Source organism: Trachinotus anak, unplaced genomic scaffold, assembly GCF_046630095.1.
Source record: "Trachinotus anak isolate AG129_WGS33_773 ecotype Australia unplaced genomic scaffold, CSIRO_AGI_Tana_v1 ptg000008l, whole genome shotgun sequence".
In the NCBI taxonomy this organism is placed as follows: domain Eukaryota; kingdom Metazoa; phylum Chordata; class Actinopteri; order Carangiformes; family Carangidae; genus Trachinotus; species Trachinotus anak.
The window spans coordinates 13,319,567-13,340,043 of NW_027273859.1; the positions used below are offsets into that span (position 1 = coordinate 13,319,567).

The 20,477-nt window shown below is 39.5% G+C and overlaps 1 protein-coding gene across 2 annotated transcripts in view; it reads left to right on the plus strand.

Annotated features, from left to right (window-relative positions):
* The window catches only part of edil3a (EGF-like repeats and discoidin I-like domains 3a), a 109,181-nt gene that overhangs the window by 70,076 nt on the left and 18,628 nt on the right, over positions 1-20,477 (plus strand). For both annotated transcript variants that reach the window (XM_071482708.1, XM_071482707.1), the window contains exons 8-10: positions 7,123-7,278; positions 8,370-8,514; positions 8,674-8,858. In XM_071482708.1, the coding sequence (XP_071338809.1) occupies positions 7,123-7,278; positions 8,370-8,514; positions 8,674-8,858 (486 nt within the window). The remainder of the gene's footprint in view (positions 1-7,122; positions 7,279-8,369; positions 8,515-8,673; positions 8,859-20,477) is intronic.

Genomic DNA, 20,477 nt, shown 5'->3' on the forward strand with positions numbered 1-20,477 from the left:
ACGTGAGCTAGCCGCTGTTCACACATCTGTGTACTGTGAGAATATCAGTTTTCCACAGCCTCGCCACTACTAGCTCACACATAAAATTGCATTTGAACACTCAAGGGAAATATGCTGCTGGTCTGACCAATATCAGCAAAATAGAGCTGCAGTCGGCTGTGTTGGAAGAATGAAACAATCCAAATAACTTGTGAAGGCTAAAAGGGTGTATACATAATTTAATGGAAGCATAACCGTTAATGACATGATGTTCACATGCAGATCTCCATCAGTGTGCTCACATTTGCTGGCATGTGTGTATGTAAGACTCGAAGCTTTTCCCTTTTCATTCCAGTGCAACTTTAGTTATTCAAACATTCTACAGTCTGTTATATGGTTTTGATGTGACCCTGACAAATGCCTTTTCATCACAATTTATTTTGTAAACACAGCATGACAGCAATCAACAGTAATTGAATTAAGCCTTTGGATACATACATACATATAAAACAAAAAAGTGTATTCTGCATTTTTGCAGAACATTTTTGGACCTAATGCTTCCAGAATTTACCTTCAACACTGAGAGTTATAAACTGATGTCTGCTGTGAGTAATATGAGTCTCTAACATGGCGTGGTGGCCATCTATTCAGAAGCAGAGCTGCTTCAGATCGCAGGCAGTAGGTGGCCTGCCCATGTTCGTTTCTGCTACAACATGTCAGCGGTGTTTAGATTTGGGGTTTTTGTTCATGCCATTTAAAATAATTTAAAACCTTGGACCAAACAAAATATTAACATGCTTACATATCCAGGGTTGTAACACTGTTTTTTTTTCTGCTGTGCTCTAGGAGGGATATTGGTTGAGTGGCCACATTTACAGGAACTCGCTTATATCTCATGCTTTCTCTGACATGTGATGTGACTGTGGTTAGGTACAAGATACAGAGCATATGGTTTGTTTAACTTACAAACCAAACATCATATAAACGAAAAAGAACAAAGAAAACCAAAACTAATGTAATTTATGGGCCTTATGTCCCCACATATGGGTAAGACTCTTTAAATATGTGTATGTGTTTGAGTGTGTGTACACTATGCACTCCCATGCAATTTTTATTACACAACAGTACCACCAGTCTCTTAGGTAGTTTCAAGGGCAGTTTAATTGTTACAATACTGCTTTGGTTCCCCCAGCAGTTTGGATCCCAGCGTGCAATTGCACGGGTTCTCTTTTCCCTTTATATGCTCTTGACCTTTGTATATGAGTGCGTTTGGAGTCTTGCTTGTTGGTATGATTATATTTTGTAGATAGTGGCCAGTGGCAGTATAAATGTCCGGTAGTGAGTCGCTGTGTAGTCAGTTCCATTTTCAAACGAGGCTCTAGCTGTAAATAAATGTGTTTTCTCCTGTTTAAATAGGGCCTAATGAGCCGTTGAAAGCATTTAATGGAAAGTATAAAAAATAAGTTATTCCACATTGTTCTTCACTGTTTAGCAGAGTGCTTTTATTTTCTGATTTATTGTAATATGACATAAGTTAGTGAACCAGTCCCTAACAGCAGCAGTACAGACCAATAAGCATTTGAGATGAAGAGGTGAAGATGAAGAGAGAAGTTTTAGTCATGATTAGGGCTGAAACGAATGATTGTTTTCATTACTGATTATAATTTTGATCATTTTCTCAATTAAGCAATAATTGTTCTATCTACAAATGTCAGAAAAATGCCCATTACAGTTCCTCAAGGCTGAAAGTGACCCATTGAAATAGCTCAGTTCCTCAGACCAACAATCCAAAAATCTTAGTTAGTTAGTGGTAGTTAGTAGATTAGTAGATAGTTAACTATCATATATTATGAAGAAAAACAGCAAGTCCTCAAATCTGGAACCATTTTGCCTGAACCCTTACTGAAATCATTAATTGATAAAATAGTTGCCATTAACCAACTACTTGTTTCAGTTCTGGTTATGTGCATAAGTCAGATTGTGCCTCTGACATGGATTTCAATGTTACTGGGCTCTAAATCAAGATGAAAACATAAATGCAAAGAACATTAAAACTATAATCCTCTGGCCGTCTTAAATGCAGCCTGTAGCTTTGTTCGCTGTAACTCAAGAGCTGCCTTGTTACGGTCAGTTTTTGCTGCTAAAAGTAAAGTACAACCATACTGTTTCCCATAAAATCGTGTTTCCCGAAGGCAGTGTGTGAATTACAGCTACAGTATATAGTCAGTTCCAGGATGTTTCTGATGGTTATATGCTGAACATTCTCTCACAATAGTCAGTTTTTCAGAGAGAAAACAGGTTAAATCACACCATGCAACAAGTGGTATTTTCTTTGTGTTGCAAATGAAGTTCGAGAACAGAAATGGTTTGATGTAGAAGTTCATTTTTCTCAGAGCACTTCAGACACAAGATACTGTGTGTGTGGAGAAAAGGGATTGGGTGAAAGGGTAAGAGTTCACTCTAAACTTTCCCTGGCACTTTTGTCTTTACAGTGTTCTTTATAGCTCTCTTTAGCACAAAGTTTTAAAACAAACTTACAGAGTGCATATGTCTGCTAAGGACACACATTTTTTTTACTTTCTTTGTGTGTGTGTGTGTGTGTGTGTGTGTGTGTGTGTGTGTGTGTGTGTGTGTGTGTGTGTGTGTGTGCTTTTTTTCTTTTTTTTGTTTGTTTTGCTTTATAATAACAATAGAAAAAAATTTTTCTGCATCTTGATGCATTAAAATACGCACAGTGTGTGCATAGTGGTAGTCTTTGTATAGGTGGATTTTGCTAAATCTGAAGTGAGCCGCTCTAATTACCACCCAGGAATGATTATATATAGTGTAAGGAGAATATGTACAAGACATATCAGCAAAATGCCATCAGATTTTGCTTGGAGAGCATTTATGCATGTGTCATCTAAATGTGGGCTCAGGTGCACAATACATCCAACAATTACACCATATGTTGTGAAATTTTTATTGGAAAAATGGTATATCAAGAAATAAATGTACAATGTTTTTTGGTTCAAACATTCATGTACTGACTTTGTTGTGGTGTTATTTGTGTGTCAGTGTAATCTTCATACACCCATGGGTGCATTTCAAGCGATTTAGGTTAATTGTCTTTCACAGTGAGACATTTTCCTTTAAACTGACACATAGAACTGTGTAGACAAAGGTCTGCGCACAGAGGATGTTTCCAACATGGCCTCACTCAGACAAATAAATGCATCACTATTAGCACTGGAGTGACAGAGGTGTGTTTCTGAGTGGTCATTAAAAATGTGAAGGATCACCCCAATTACCCAGGCAGTGGCCTTTTAGTGACAGGGCCTCTAATTAGTGCGAGAAGTATCTATCTCTATGGAGAAAACTGAGAAGAGCGAAGAAATGCTGTGAATGAGAAAGAGCGGGTCATTGCAGCTCTGAGGCTTTAAGAGGGGTGCTTATGTATAATTAACTTGATACGATGGCTTAAGTATGTAGAAAAATATGTGTAATTGAGTCTTGTCACTACAAATGGACATTAGAAAAGAAATCCATGCAGCAATACAATTATTACACATAACTCCAGTAGTTTTTGACAGTTCAGACAAGGTTGAAGAAAACAGTTCTTTTCCAGTGCTGGATCTGTAAGAGCCAATACACTAATCTCTCATGTCCTCAGGAGACACAGCTTAGAGTTTTTTCATTAACAGAAAGGAGAGTATAACTTAGTGGGCTCTGCCTATCGGTTTGAGCTTTTGCTCTCAAATATTTTACTTGTAAATTGCCTTATTTCATAGTAATGTTACCATTTCTGCACCGGAAAATGAGCTCAAGGCCCCAGAATACCATCCTGAATATGGCCACATTGTGAGTCAAGTTAGACTTCCATTTCTCGTGGATCAGCCTTAAAATGTTTCATGTACTTACAACAGCACTACAACCATAAACTGAAATATAGACTTGTTTGTTTGCAATATCACATCAAGTTATGGATTTTGTTTTAACCCTCCTGTTATGTTCCGGGTCAAATTGACCCGTTTTAAAGTTTGAAGATCTAGGAAAAATTGTTAAGTATTTTTTCAGTATGAAACTTCTTCTGCTTGCCTTAATTAGTGTAATCAACATATAATGTGAAAATGGTTCATCTCACATATTTGCAACCACCCCCTGCATGTTTATATCACATAGATACTATTCGGGTCAATTTGACCCAGCAGTCAAACTGGAGGTAAATGGGTTTCAGAAATGTCAGACTATTTTTTTCTTTTCAACTGTGAGACATATTTCATCCCAATCACTCACACACACACACACACACACAGGTGCAGGTGTGTGACGAGAACCATTTATGTTCTTGCGGGAAAACTCCACCCACATTCAGTGGACACTCAACAGGGGAGGGGCAAAACATATAAAAGATTCTCTGCATGGGAGTCCTATCAACATTACACTCTGTCAGGCAAACTTTTACAAAATGAGCATGCGTCAGGCAAAACTGCCTGCAGAAAACATAATCAAGACAGTGCCGGGGCCCACTAGGATGGCAGTGACTCGTGTGACTGACATCAAGTCAACTTTTGAGCTGGTCATGCCAGATTCAATACAGAAAATCATTCTGGAAATGACTAATCTGGAAGGGAGGCGTGTTTTTGGGGAGAATTGGAAGGCGCTAGACAAAATACATTTAGATGCATATTTGGGGCTCCTCATCCTTGCTGGGGTCTATAAGTCGAAGGATGAATCGACAGCCAGTCTGTGGGATGCAGAGACAGGCAGGGCTATATTTCGAGCCACGATGTCTCTGGAGACTTTTCACATTTTCTCCAGAGTAATCCGATTTGATAATCGCGAGACAAGGGCTGGTAGACAGGAGAGAGACAAGCTGGCAGCTTTTAGGACTGTGGGGGACAAGTGGGTAGAGCAACTTCCACTACTCTATAACCCAGGCTCTAATATCACAGTGGATGAAAGGCTGGTGGCATTCAGAGGTCGCTGCCCATTTAGGCAATACATGCCTTCCAAACCAGCTAAATATGGAATAAAAATCTGGGCAGCATGTGATGCTAACACCAGCTATGCATTGAACATACAGGTTTAGACTGGAAAGCCGGTTGGAGGAGCCCCAGAGAAGAATCAGGGCACAAGGGTCGTGCTCGACATGGCACAGGGTTATTACAATGTTATGTAAAACTATTGTGTTTCATATGTTGGTCTTTCAAAAGCAATAAAGTGGTGAAACATTTAAAAAAAGTTTGAACATGCATTTTTTTAATGAAAAACGAGTGAATTATCCTAATTGAACCATTACCTGTTAGAGGTAAGGAACACCATTGCACTAAATATTGATAGAATAGTTAGTAATGGAGTTAGTAATTAAATATTCACAGTGCTTGTTAGGATTTTTTTGGTTTCTGACATCATTTGGATAATTAAACATGCATTGGGTCAAATTGACCCAGGAACACCATTGCTGTTCCTGACAAATGAACATAACAGGAGGGTTAAACAATGCATTATCCCAAAAATGAAACAGTCTTAATCTCTCAGTCTTAAGTCTGTATTTCTTTTTTTGGATTTGGCCATTCCAGGTTAATCGTCCTTTGCTTAATACTTTTCTTAATACTGTATTACTGCTGCCCTTCAGTTCTGCAGCTATGGAATAATAGACAATGTTTTAATAGGCTATGTTTTTATATTTCATCAGAGAGTGAGCTAGAAGAACCAAATTGCCTTCTTTTCCTAAAACTAAGGCAGTTTAATGTGAATGTAGTTCCAAATCGATTCATGAATAATTGTTATCACAATTTATTTGCTTCATTTTATTTGTCACAGACTATCAAAGGTGCACCACAATATTATAATTCTAAAATTGCCTTGTGTTAACCTTCCCTACTGTTATTCAATATTAAAATCCATTAGTAAAAAAAAGAAAAAAAACTTGTGTGTGTGTGCGTGCGTGCGTGCGTGCGTGCGTGCGTGTGTATGTGTGCCTTTGAGTAACCCAACACAGTACTGCTCCTTATTTACCACAGGGTTCTTCATGTTGTCATAGTGAAGTGAGCTGCCATTAGCTGTTAAGAAAAATAACAAAATATCTCTGGAGACTTCTCTCATTTTTTAAACAAGTTCACCAGAATTACAGGGCAAGCACTTTTCTAGCAGTGATGACAGGTTGACGAAGCAGACTGCAGAAAAACATGGATGTGGCATGTGTAACATTACTCACAGGTCTCTCAAGGCTTGCTGAAATCCTGTAATTGGAGGCAGGCTATTGAAATTTTGTCCAGAATGAAAAAGGATGGATGGAACTGAGGATGCACCAACCACCCTGAGTGTGACAGACTGAGGCTCCAGTCAATCAGGGAAGCATTCTTCAAAATGTTATTTAATCTATGACACTTTTTTTTTGTTTTAAATTTATTGACTTCTCGGGGAGATGGTGGTACTGTATTGAAGGATCATTTAGGAGCCATTAGTTTTGACCAGACAGTATGGTGGCCATTTAGTTTAAAGACATGAAGAAATAAAAGCAAGTGTGCAATATTACTGTCTTATTTGCACTTTTTTAAAGACCCAGTACTTCAGTTATCTACCTGATAATTAGCATCACAAAGAGATTGCACTGGCATGTAATCAGATATCAAAACCCATTTAATGACTGCAAAATCTCAACTATGTTAAACATGCTGTCACTAAGTCAGGAGAGGGAAATGTCCGGAAAAGGTGCAATTTTGCAAGAATGAACTAAACATTATCAAAGTGACCTGTCAGTGAAAAGCAAACCTTACACTGGTGTGAAAACACATCCATCGTGCTTAGATAATAATGATCCTGTGATGTGTGCACCAAGCAGGATCTATTGAAGCATTCATCACTTTCCTCTTTCTAAGCTCTCTCTTTTCCTCTTGGCTCTCCAAGCCACTTTACATTGGCACCATATTGACAGTCTGCACAGGGTTGACAGAATGGATCTGGAGCGTGAGGATTGATTAAATGTACCATTTGATCACAGACTTTCTGAATAAGATGGATGGCCCTGACAGAACAGATACAGGGGGGTGAATTGATTCCCATGACTTGCATACACACACTGCTCATGCACACAGATGCACACATTTATACTGTGTGAAAATGAAGCTATAATTTCATTATTTTATCTTTTTCCCACAGATAAACCTGCAGAGGAGAATGAGGGTCACAGGCCTAATTACCCAGGGTGCAAAACGTATCGGCAGCCCGGAGTACATCAAGTCTTACAAAGTAGCCTACAGTGATGACGGGAAGACCTGGAGAACATACAAAGTCAAGGGCAAAGATGAGGATATGGTGAGACACACACATGGGCACGCAAACACAGACATGCACACCCATTGTCATCTCTCCCGCTCTTTCCCTTTAGCTTCTCGCTCTGTAACACACAGACACACACTCGTAGACATGCACACACGGTGACTAGAGACTATGCACTCAGTCAAGGGCAGGGTGGAGGACGTGATGAGATGGCTTTTTAATTAGCTAGCACACACCGGGCCCATCTTGCTGCCCCTTACCCCCTCCACTTTTATGACTTCTAGATTGAATTTTTATACTATTTGGGGATGAACAGCCACCAAATAGGCCACACAGCGTTCTATCATTCCTGACAGCAAACCACGGCTGTCCTCCATTTGGCTGAGCTCCGAATGACCCTGACTTCAAACTTCTCAAATTTATTACACAGAACAATACACCTGGACTTGCATATTCTATGATCTCTCCTAGTCTGTCTTGTGTTTTGCTCAAAGATCAAGAATGTGGATGATTGAGTGTAAATTTGTACAAAGTAGTTTTGAGGTAGAAGTTGTAACTGTATGGGCACATACAGGGGACAAATACCCGTATAATAGGACCTGGTGGTGCGTTTGAAGCAGTTACACGCTCTGATCCTTGACCTAATGTGAGTTTTGCTTTTTGTTTTTGTTTTGTTTTTTTTGCTTTGACCTGTTGCCACCCCGTGGAAGCTTCTATTTCCTTTATCACATGAACACACTGCTCTATCTCTCCCTTGCTTTCTCTCTCTCTCTCTCTCTCCCTTCCTCTCAGCACCTCACACACGCAGAACATCAGTCACTCAAATCAAACAGTATCTGTCAGACTATTGCAGGTCATTTGGATAAAACACTTCAGAAGGTATGGCAATATAATTGGAGCACTAATTTAAAACACACCACTGTTCTTATGAATTACGGGCTCAAATGGTGCGAGAAATTGTCTGTTTTCCCCTGTAATTCTAGCTCATTGACCTTGAATGACAGCAATTTGTAGAGTGTGGAGTAGACACTAGAGACAGTTCCAGATAGACTGCCATATCACGGTAAAACTGATCTGCTTCACCATCCTCTCCGCCCCCATCTGCTGTTATTTTATCCCTGCAACAGATTTTCAGAGGAAATGTCGATAACAACGCTCCATCAGCCAACTCCTTCACCCCTCCCATTGAAGCCCAGTTTGTGCGCATCTACCCCCAAGTCTGCAGGAGGCACTGTACCCTACGCATGGAGCTGCTCGGCTGTGAGCTAACAGGTGAGTGAGCTGAACTTAATTCAGCCAAGTGTGAACACAAAGTCAACACAAAATGATTTGACAATCCACTGGAGTATGCCTCCTGCACATTTGTTTCATGCTGCATTTTTTATGTGCTGACAGCACTGAAAACATACTGTTTGTGTTTGTCGTTGCCAGGCTGTTCTGAACCACTGGGAATGAAGTCAGGCCACATCCAGGACTACCAGGTCATGGCCTCCAGCATCTTCAGGACGCTCAACATGGACATGTTCACTTGGGAGCCTGGGAAGGCCCGTTTGGACAAACAGGGCAAGGTCAATGCTTGGACAGCTGGACACAGTGATCAGTCACAGTGGCTACAGGTAAGATGTTATCTGAGCTAAACCTGTTATCTGCTGTAGATACTGTAGAGATTAGATCAATATATTTGCAGGAAAAACAAGCAACAGCCAGCCTTCTTCTTGCAGATAGCTGACTTTCGCTCTGCTAAAGGATTAGCTCTTACCTCCCTGGCATAGTAATTGATGGTGTGTACATGGTAATGCATGCCAGTGAATTCAATGATATTTCATAGCAAAATACTTCATTGATGGCTACAGTGTCAGTTGTGAATGGAATTATATCTTAAAATCCTACCTCTATTAGCTAGCTCTCACTATCATTCTTCGAAACAGTCAGTAATATGTATTCATCTCTTATTTTTGTCCATGCCAGTCTTTTTGAAACCAACACCCACGCTGCCTCTGTTGGAAGAGTTTAGCCCTGTTATCTTTGGCTGCAGCCCAGGCTTCCTATCTCTACGAAAACGGCCAATCCATTTGTTTTCATTACAGTAACTGATGGCTGAAAATGTATCCTGTAAGGGACAAGACATGTCTCTAAGTGAACATTTACAACCCAGTCTTTCTGCTTAACAATATGTGAGATTGATCGAGGCTGAGGGAGTTTAAGATACATTTCAATCAGACTCAATCATGCCCTCATCTATGGCCTCATATATTGGATTTTTTTCCCTTTTCTTTTAAGATAAAAGGCAATAAATGCTCTTTGCTTTTAGGGTGAGAAACCACATCTTACTTCAAGCTGTAAAACTGATAGCATTGAAGAAATTGTGATGTGGATCATCTTCTCAGGGAATTGAAGATCAGAGCGATTTCTTTGATTTCTTGGCCTTTCTCCTGCACTCGCGCTCCACGCACACCACCTCCCTAGCAGTGACACAGTTAGCACTCTGTAGTCACACTGACTTGTCTGGCCTTTATTAGATTGGTGGGGTCTTGAGTCAGATATGTTTTTTATTACGCTGAAAGCTTTTTGCTGAGGGTATGCAGCAGGGGCTGTGTGTCGGAGGAGACAGGTACTTAGCCAGGCCCCATCCAGGCCAGGGAGCTCGGCTAAGCAAAATTGATTGCTGTGGGTAAAGGAAAACTTGTGGTTTCATATTACATGCTGGGCCGGCAGGAAAGGGGTGATGCTATACAGACGCAGTGAGAAAATCAATGGCTTTCACTGCCAAGGCCTATTTCTGCGCACACAGGTATATACAATATCCGGCTTCTGAATAGTAGGCATTAAGAGTAATATACTGTAGAGTGATGTTTCACATTTATATAGATACAGCTGTTGGAACTGACCATTTTTTTAAAATTTACTGATCGTCCTATATACATTTGTTAAACTCCCACCATTGGTGTCTTCTTTATGCTGGTTGCCATGGCAGATAATTGATTCTCAGTGACATTACCGATAGACTTAAAACCTTAAAGATTAATGGAATTAATCAGCCTTAATGACAAATTAAGTATTCCTATTAATCAAGACAACTGCTCTGCTTTGAAGTGGAAGCAGCAGGAAACTCTTTACAGACACTGAATATCAAACAGGGTTCCTTGATGTATAGGACTGGATCACACTTAAACAGCAAACAGAGGAGTCATCATGTGATGCATTTATTTTGTCTTTTAGTCTTGCTCTGTGCACTTTTGTCAAGTAGGATTTTCCTTGTCTATATTTTGTGTTTTTATTTTTTGTGGTATTAGTATTTATTAGTAAAATGTGTATTTTAGATGGTGTTTTGTCATTTTCAAATAATTTTTTATCAGTTGTCTCATGACAGTTTAAGCTGACAGTCACTGAACATATATGTTTGACAAGACACTGACTATACATTATTTCTTCAATCCTAACTCAGCATATTGATCTGCTGAGTGAATATGCCGATCATAGCAGTAGAATGCTCAAATATCTAATTAATCTTTTGAATGTAATCACTTTAAGTAATATGTTGAGATCAGCAGACTAAATACTTCAGAATTAAACATTTCTGCCCACAAATCACTGTAAACTGTAATCTAAATAAACACCAAGAGCTGGACTTGTTTCTGGGTTGTCCAAGCTAGTTATTCTAGCCTGGCAGGAGATAAAATTACACAGAGGGAGACCGAACCAGAATCTTTCAAGATGTTTTCAAGAGAGGAGCTGAGGCTGTCAGATTGAGCTGCCAAGAGTTCCAGCTGGCATAAGCTGATTAGTTAATTGTGCACATTAACATGTCCACATAGCAAAGAGAAATTGCCAGAGAGACAGTAGCCACTTTTCTATTTCACAGTGTCCCTGCTAATGCAGCATTTTTGGTGGATTATGATAAACATTCATCGGACAAAGACATAAACAAGCTTGTAATGTAGTGAGTATGTCTCTTCATCTCACGTCTCTTAATTCTGTTGCAGGTGTAGTTAGGTTCCAGGTGGTATCTCCACAGACAGAACAGAAAAACCTGAAATAAGTTCTGTGCTGTCTACTGAACTGCAGAGGGCAAATACTGCAGTCAGATACCTAGACTTAGTCACTGAGGTACAGATAACTACCACTGATGCCAGGTTGTTACACTGACACATGACTTTTTAAGGTTATTTTTATTTAAATATCTGAAATAAGACTTCAAATTACATCAAACCTCTTTATTTTTATAGCTTGCAAAAGTTTGATGATGTGCAGACATTGATCTGAGACCATCTGAAGTTCTGAGTCCTACAGCATTTTACACTGTAATGTAGCTGCACTGTGATATTGAGACACTGTTCACACTTAAAGAAGTATTGCGCAGGGGATGAATGCCTTTGTGCACAGTGACTCTAAAGAAAAATGCAGGGAGAAAAACATTTTAGAACTAGAGTGGCATAGTTCACTCAACTTGAATTAATTTAGTATTTTATAATGTTTATCCTTCTCTAAATACACACCTTTCACCTCAGTTTCTCATGTGTCGTTGAAATAAAGAGAACATTTCTCAAATAATCTGAGTATGTATTTGAATTACACAGTCTGCGGTGTTATATCATCACTGATCCATTCAGCACTGTCACACTTGACATGTAAAGATACTTAGCTTTGAGCAGGACGTTGGATGAATAACAATGTATTGTTACTGAAAATGACCTGAAAATATCACATATCCAGGGTCACACATGTCTGACATTACATTTAGGAAAACTGTGCATGTTTCCTTACACTCTTTTCCTCACACTGTTGTTTTCTTTCATATCAGGAAATTCTCTTTTTCTGTCACACAGCATCTAAACAATTAGTTTACAGATACGATCATCACTTTATAGGTACCATATGGTGTATGTTAGTGTTAAGGTTCTATCAGATACAATATGTCCCACATAGCTGCAGTTCATGGTGGTGTTTCACATCCTTGTTTCACCTCTTTTTTCTCACAGTTTGGAAAGCTTAGTTATAGTTGTAAAACTACACTGCCATCTAACTTAACTTTTGGCTATTGCCTTACGCTGTTTCCATTATTTCCCTAGTTTTTCCTAGTGGGAGTTGCCAGTGCAGTCTCACAAGACCAAGAACCCCTCTAGGTTTCTGCAAACACAACCAACTGTGTTTGTAGTGTAGGCATAAACACAGTAACATGAACATATGTGCAACATAATAAGTCCAAACCTCATATTGCGTACAAAGTATAAGTGTACAATAAATAATGATGAGGTGTACATTTTTTTTTTTTTTTGTAGTATACCAATGTTTGGGACTGTGCAGACATTTATCATTCATCCCTTCATTTGCAACTTGTTAAACTTTTTTGTAGCCTGCAAAGATTCAGAGCTATGAAAGAAATTCCGTTCTGGTGATTCATTTGTTATGCCCTGTCTCCAAGGTTTTCACACACAATTATCTCTTTTAAGTGATGGCTATGTGTGGTTTGTGGCTGTGACACCCTGATCATCACCTCCGCCTCTGATGATGCAGAACGAGCTAAAAAAAAACTGTTATGAAAACTTTGAAAGAACTGTGGCCCTTGTGCAAATGCTACATTGGTGCTAATGTTTAATTCAACTTACAGTCATTAATACACATTAGTGCACGATCTGGCTAATGCATTAATGCAGCTGTAACATGACATCCTTTTTTGCTGACATGTCATATGCCAGGTAATGCCCAGTCAGTCACAGTAAGTCACACTGGATAAGTGGGCCTGCACATGGTTATTTTATTTTACTTTACCTGGGTCATCGGGATATGTGGATTCTAATGTACAAATTCAGGGTCTGTGGTTTCTATAATATAATAACACATTTCATGTTCTACATAGGTGAACAAAGATTCCCCAGTATTACACAGACTTGTCACAAAACAGTGATACTGTGGTCACTGTTTGGTGTGAAGCAGAGTTGGAACCTAAAACACCCAGCTGCAGGCAAGACTAAAATGTAGCTGTTTGTTTTATTGAAGGCAGTGCAATAAAATCACAGGATCCCAGAAACTTTAGTAAATGTACGTAGACTAACAAATGCAGAGCACACATAACAATTAGGCAAATGACTACTGCCAGAGCGGAGGTTTGTATAGGCAGATACTGATGAGGTAAATTGTGGCAGCTTAGCAGGTAAGGCACTGCATGCGCATGGGGGAACAGTGTCTCTCTGCTGGAACATGCAGGGCCAAGGAGAAAGCACAGTGGGAGACTATAAACCAAGACAGGTGGGACAAAGACAAGTGGAGAGACATAAGTAATGTGACCTATCATAGTCACTGCTGTAATAACACTGGCAGAAGCACTCGACGGGCTCCTGTCAGTGTCATTACTCTATCACCAGTTTACCTGCATGCATTTCTTGATTGCCAGTATCATGGTTTCTTTCCAGCGGTGACAGTTATTTTTAGAGTGGCACACAAAGTAATGGAGTCTCTGATTGATGAGGAAATGGTGCTCCCCTCATAAGGAATCACTGCCATCATGTAGTCAAGGTGGATCAATGTGTATAGTGGTGCTATGATGAAACATACCACCCATATACACACTACTCTGGCCTCAGGAATCCAGGGAAATAATGTGAATAGGGTGTACGAGCAATAAATGGTGCTGCCACATCAGTATAGTTTTTGCTGGTAGAAGTTGGCAAGAAAAAGTGTATGACAGAAATGGGTTGCGGCCTGTTTTTTTTCCTGTCTTTGGCAAAATCCACTTGTCCTGTACATGGCTGGAGCCCCGCAAGGAGGTGGTTGAGACACTGAATTCATAAAAACTCCTTTACCACCACTGAAAGATCTAGGAGACATGTTGAGCCAGACACACAAAGTATTAGAAGATGTAATGAAGAACATTGGTTATCAGAGTTTTTAACACAGCAGGAGGATAAGAGATCCTGCAGTAGATGACATCACTAAGTGCTGTGGGGTTTAAACGTCATATTCCACTTGTTCCCTTTGTGAATGAGCATGAGATGATAGAAATCCATGAGTCAACCTTTGCCGAGATGGGGGTTTCCTGCAGGAGCTCAATATTGAGGAGATAAGCAGCAGAGAACGGTGCTTCTTGATGGTTGTAGTGTTAAAACTTCTATAACCAATACATGTCTTGAGAGACCTGAATTTACCGATGAAGGAGAACTCATTGCCAGCAGGCTTGCCAAGATGAGGGATGGATCAACTCTGCAGCTAGAGCCTTCTAGATGTATTTCACCATGGTTATCATTTTGGGCACTGATTTTAAGGTTTTGTGGGATCCCTCAAGGTCATGGACAAAAGTGAAGATACTTTCTCATACTTGAGACATACAGTGACACTGGCTTTAACCAACTAAGAATCCCAGAGGAAGAGGTGTGATAGTCCCTAAAGCCTGTTCATCCATGGCACTGGCTTCCACTTGATAAACCAGAGGAGACTGCCAGCAGGCTGCATGTCAGTAAAGTATAATATAGATTTGTCATGTTCAGGCTGGGCACAGTAAAGCAGCACAACAGACAGATGCCACCCAGTACTTGATCTGGGATGATCAGCCTTATACTGCCCAGCTGCAGTGGGTCACCTTCTCCTTCTCACATCCTCCTTATGTGCCTGACAGAGCCTTTACTGTCTGAATAATCTCATCAGTAGTTACTCACTGTAAATTTGATTTTGCTTAACTGAGAGAAGAAGATTTGTGTCTGTTGGCTGTCCATATGAAATATGCATGTGTTTTAAACAACATTGTAAACAAACATTAGTAAGTAACAATTCCGTTTGGAAAGCTGTCAAATGAACCCAGATCGAAAGAATTACAGAAGCTTCATAAACGCAGATGAAGATACTTTGGCACAACTAGGAGAATATGGACTAGTCTAGCAAAGGACCACTGAACTAATTAGTAACAGTGAGAGGTGAGACATTGAAATGTGTGAACATCAGTGATTCCCTCTGTTGAGGAAAGGTACGGGCAGATAGAGACGCAGAAGCAGAACTCAGGACAGCTGAAGTCTCAAATTAATTTTTGCAGAGGGAAAATCTTAAATGAAATCAATTTTGTAAAGAGCAATGTAAATGGATTTCACTTTTAGTTGTAGCTTTTAGTGTGCTTACACTTACCTAAGATTTGAAACAATAATAAGTTCAAATAAAAGCTACTATTTTGTAGTGGAGGGTACCAGAGAGCTTGCACCCATTTAGTCTGTCTTTACTTTATGTAAATACATACACAAGATAATATATTTTGATATATCCAACACTTAATAATTCTTATTGGAAATAATAGTGAGGTAAAAATATGGTCAATTTGAAATAATATGGTGTTTTCATAGAAATTATTATTCACAGCTAATATGATGAATCAGTTTCAGTATCAGTCAGGTGTTTCAAATGCTTTTCATCATTTTACTTTTCTGCAGTTGGGTTTAATTGTGTTAAAAAGTATTCATCAAACTGTAAGCATTTAAAAGTATGTTTTATTTAATAATATAGTAATTCATAATTACAAAAAGTAATAATAATTATTTAATAGTGTAATTTAAATTGAATAAATTAATGTAGTAAAGAAGTGAATTACCCCAGCTCTTTGCTAATGCTAACTAAAGCTTCAGTGCATGTTGACACTTCACATAGAGCATTGTCCCATGTGGAGCAGAGGCTAGAAGGAACAATGAGTAGACATAATGCAAGATTGATTCCCGTTCAGTGCCTGTGAGCGTGCATTTGTTGTAATCAAAGCGGATATTATCATTACACCAATATTTCCAAGAACAGCTTCCTAATCAAATGGCTACCTCAGATACAACGCTGCTGACAGCAAACTCTATTTCTTTTAATCAATAGAATTAGCAGGGTGTTTGTTTCATCCATCCACAGAGAAGAATGGCTTTAATATGTCCCATTGAAACTATCATCTCTTCTCGAGTGTTTATGCAGCAAAGATGAAGCGTGTCCTTTCTAAAAACAGAAAAACTGCCTCGGAGAGTGTAAAGGCATTGTTGCATGAAAGGATTTAAGAGGGATTTTGATCATCTGGAATAGCAATGATCATGTCTTTATTTCGAGAACAAGAGCCTAGTACTTTATTGAAATTACTTGCATGGGAAAACGAACAGTAAGACTTCATAGGGAACTTTCAAGGGTGCTTTGTCTTCTGTATCCTTCAAGCTTGATCCACCCCCAATGGAAAACACAGTCCTTAAAACCATGAATTGCAGCGTACAGAGGATATCGTCTTAAATCCAGCATTTAGATTACTGTCCTACCATGTTGATCTGGTCGAAAATAGATAAAGGCAATTGTCCCTGCAGATCTGACTATTCAAAGTTGTAGTCACACTAAATACATCCTTTATTCTACCAGCTGCTCAGCGTTTTATCATTATTTGTTGTACTACTCTACACACAAAGCTGAATCAATAGGAAAAGCACCTGCGGCCAAGTATTCTTGCTGAACTAATTAAAGAAACAGAATGTTAGAGGGACAACGTCTCCAGGTGGTTTCTGTTGCAATCAGTTAGAAGCACACAACCATTTAGCCACAGCTGTGATGCTGGAAAAAGTATGAAATGTATGAAACACTGGCTTGAGCATACCTTCTAATCTGTCATGCTGCAACTACACGTCTGTGCATGTAAACTTCATTTTGCTTCAACCTTCACAGGAGTCCAACACAACGCTGGTAGGATTTAGATGGATTTCCAACTGTGCCCTCAATTTGCTAGTGTAAATAGAAATAAAACAATTAGGACTCTTGTATTTTTAACACCAAGTTGAATTCCTGCTTCCTCCTGTCATCAGGCATTCAGCAGTTTCATTTGTACAGCGCCAAATCACAACAAACATTATCTGAAGGCACATTACAGAGTAAGGTCAATACCTTACTATATCATAGAGAGAAGCCCAACAGTTTCCACAATGAGCAGGCACTTGGAGACAGTAGAGAGCACAACCAGGTATAAACGTAGAATCAGACTCAGGGTGGGAAGGGGGTGGGGCAGGAACAGCTTCTGTTATATTTAAGCACCCAGAGTGATTGTCATAGTGAACATAATAATAGTAATACCCATAGGTGTAATGTTGTTATCAATAATAACTGCAGCAATAACAGCAGCACCAGTAATAATAATAATAATAATAACAGCTGAAGTGTCAGATCTAGATCATGCAGCTCTGGAGTGAGAGATATCTGCAGAATGAGGAGAGAGACAGAGACAGATAGAGCACAAAACTATGGCAGAACGAAAATACAAAGTTAATGACATGCTGTAGATATAAATGCATGTGGGCGAGAGAAAGAGAGAGGGCTCAGTGCATCATGGGAGTACCCCCAGAAGTCTAGGTCTATAGCAGCAACAGCTAAGCTGTGGAACTGCCCCCTGATCTAAGCTTGGGAGCCAGGATAACAGATGTAACCATGACCATGATAAATTCTTCAGCCAGCACTTGCTTTTGCAGATTTGCCAATCCAGTTTCAGAAAGGCAAGGTCAAATTTGCGCCATGTAGCCATGTACAGTGTTCATGATTATAAGACTTTAGTTTTTAGAAGATGGAGGATCACATTAAGTGAGACTATTGTGGATCATTAGCAGTCTCCTATGGAGAAGCATATCAGATGGAGCCAGTCTGATACCGGATATCTAAATGCTCACTACCCAGTTACAGACTCCCATCATCTTGCAAAATTTATTCTAATTTGAACAGACATAAATTCAGTAAGTTGCTTGAAAAATTCTGCCCACAGCTATTGCTAATTCAATCATCTTGAGAACGTTATCCAAGAATTCAAGAAGAATCTTAGAAAGAATCCACACTAATTTGAAAACATGCCTGATGTAAATTTCATTAAGGCATTATCGTCAGAGCCTCATTTTAACCCTGTCCAATATGGCTCTTTCTTTGCTCTATTTTATTCAATTTCCCTGCAGCTAGTATGCTGATTCAATTAGCTTCCAAATGAAGTTACGGAGGGGATGGTAAATCCATCTGCTTCCCTGTTTCAGTCGGGTGGTTTTTAGTGTCGCCTCCCCAACTATATCCTTAAATGTATAGGTTTGCTTGGAACCTGTATAATAGCACTCTTTTGTTTTCATTATCCATGGAAGCCATCTTATCCTTCAACACCACATCCTGATCCTCAACTCCCTCTCTCTACCTCTGTCTCTCTCTCTCTCCCTCTCAGCTAACATAGGATGCATTTATCTGTTTTATCTTGGGATGATTGATTCATGAGTCTGCAGCACAGCCAGCTGTAATCTTGGGATCTGCAGGAATTGTCAGAAGTGAAGGCGCCAGAGCTTAAATCAGTGCAGCAGAGATTCGGTCCAATGTGTTCTGCATGTATATCTTGTGTTTTCAGGGCGTCTCTAAGCCATCTCTTGAAAAACAGGGTATCCCCCACTCACTTCTTTATGTTTAAGTCAGACATCTTTATGTTTTCCACCCATGAGAGTAAAGACTGCACTTGAGCAGCGCTGCTACATTCTACAGGATTATGATTAATTCAGAATAGTCCAAAATTAATCTAAGGCATTAACTCATTTCAGGATGAGCATTGTCTTGCAGAGACCACTTATGTCCATAATTACTATCTATTTTGTAATTGCTTGGTTGCCTTTTTTATTGCGTGTGAAGCACACCATGTTTTTTTGCGCAGTGCGTGTGTGTATGTGCGCACATGTGTGAAAATTTGACATGAATATTTCATATACCATGTGAGAAGCAAGAGAGGGGAGAGAGGAGCAAGGTATGATGAGCTATGCAGTGCAGCAGCCAGTGTCATAAAAGATTTTATTTTTAACTCACCTATTTTGTAGGACCGTTAAAAACCTGTATCATCATTGTTAGAACAGGAACACCAGACTTTAGATCATTAAACTATTTCACGTTTTACACCTGCTTAATATTCTGCTAGAAAGCAGTTGTTTTTTCCTCCAGCATGAATTACAGATTTGACTCCAGACAAGATCACACAGAGAGACAGACTACTTTAGATTTTATCAGTGTCCATCACATGTCTACTCACAGTGAACATTAAACAGAGTGTGAAATCCTCCCAGTCCCTTACTAGTGCAGTGTCAAGGCCATTTTTTACGCATATGGATCTGAATCCCTCACTTCACTCATACTGACACGGTATGCAACTCACTGGTTGTACAGATGCTGTTCTCCTTGCTGTAATAGCTTTAAATGATCCAGACCACCATGGTTGATTTCCTTGCTGTTCCTTTTGCCATGGCCAATTCCCTTCCCCAGTTCCTGCAACCACTTAGACATAACTTGACATGCTGAACTGAGGCTCCATCTGTTTTATGGCTGCATGCTCTGAGTGGCCTACTAGAACAGACCTTCAGGTCCTAATGTTTGTGCTTAATACGCTGGGTTTGATGAAGGGCTGCCTTTGTTTTGGAGCAAAAAAAAAAAAAAAGGAATTAAATAATACTTTAATGTGCACTTTCTATTTTAGAGCACTTAAGCTATGGTGATGAATTATAAATGGAACAAAAAAAAAACCTGACCGTGCAGGTGTTTGTGTTGGAAACACTTAAAGGTAGGAGGGTGAGGGTTTTCAATGTTCAATCCAGGCTGTATTACAGTAAAATATTAGCATTTGTAGTCACACATAACACAGCCTCACCAGTTTACTTTTTGTGGTTCATCTAGGCAGAAGGTACAACGTTTACCATGTTTGCTGTTGTAGTGTGGTGTTTTTGCATGCCAATATTTCCTTATCAACACTAAACAAACTACAACTGAGGCTGATGGTAATGTCATTAGTTTTGAAGGTCGTATTGCAAAATTGAAATTTTAACCTGGGATCACTAGAGTTATTACCATTCATTCTGAAGGGAAGATTAATGTCTGTACCAAATTTCACGACAATACATATTATAGTTGTAGTGACATTTCACATAAATGTCAGTCTCACAGTGGCATTACACAAAAAGTCATTGGATCATCAATGTAATTAGGGTATATGCTCTGGGGACCATGAATGTCTGCAAATGTTGCACGAATCCATCGAGTAAATACCGAGATATTTCAGTGACTACATAAAAATAACGGCTTGCTGTTGGAGCTGAAAAAGAAGTTAGGGCATCACCAAATTCAGCAGAATTAATCCGCTGGGCACCATAAATATCTGCTCTAAATTGCATGGCCATGGCTGAAGGGATAACTCCAGCATGCCGCTAGCATGGCTAAAATTGTCTGAACTGTGAGCACCCTGTTCTTGAAAAGGATTTCTT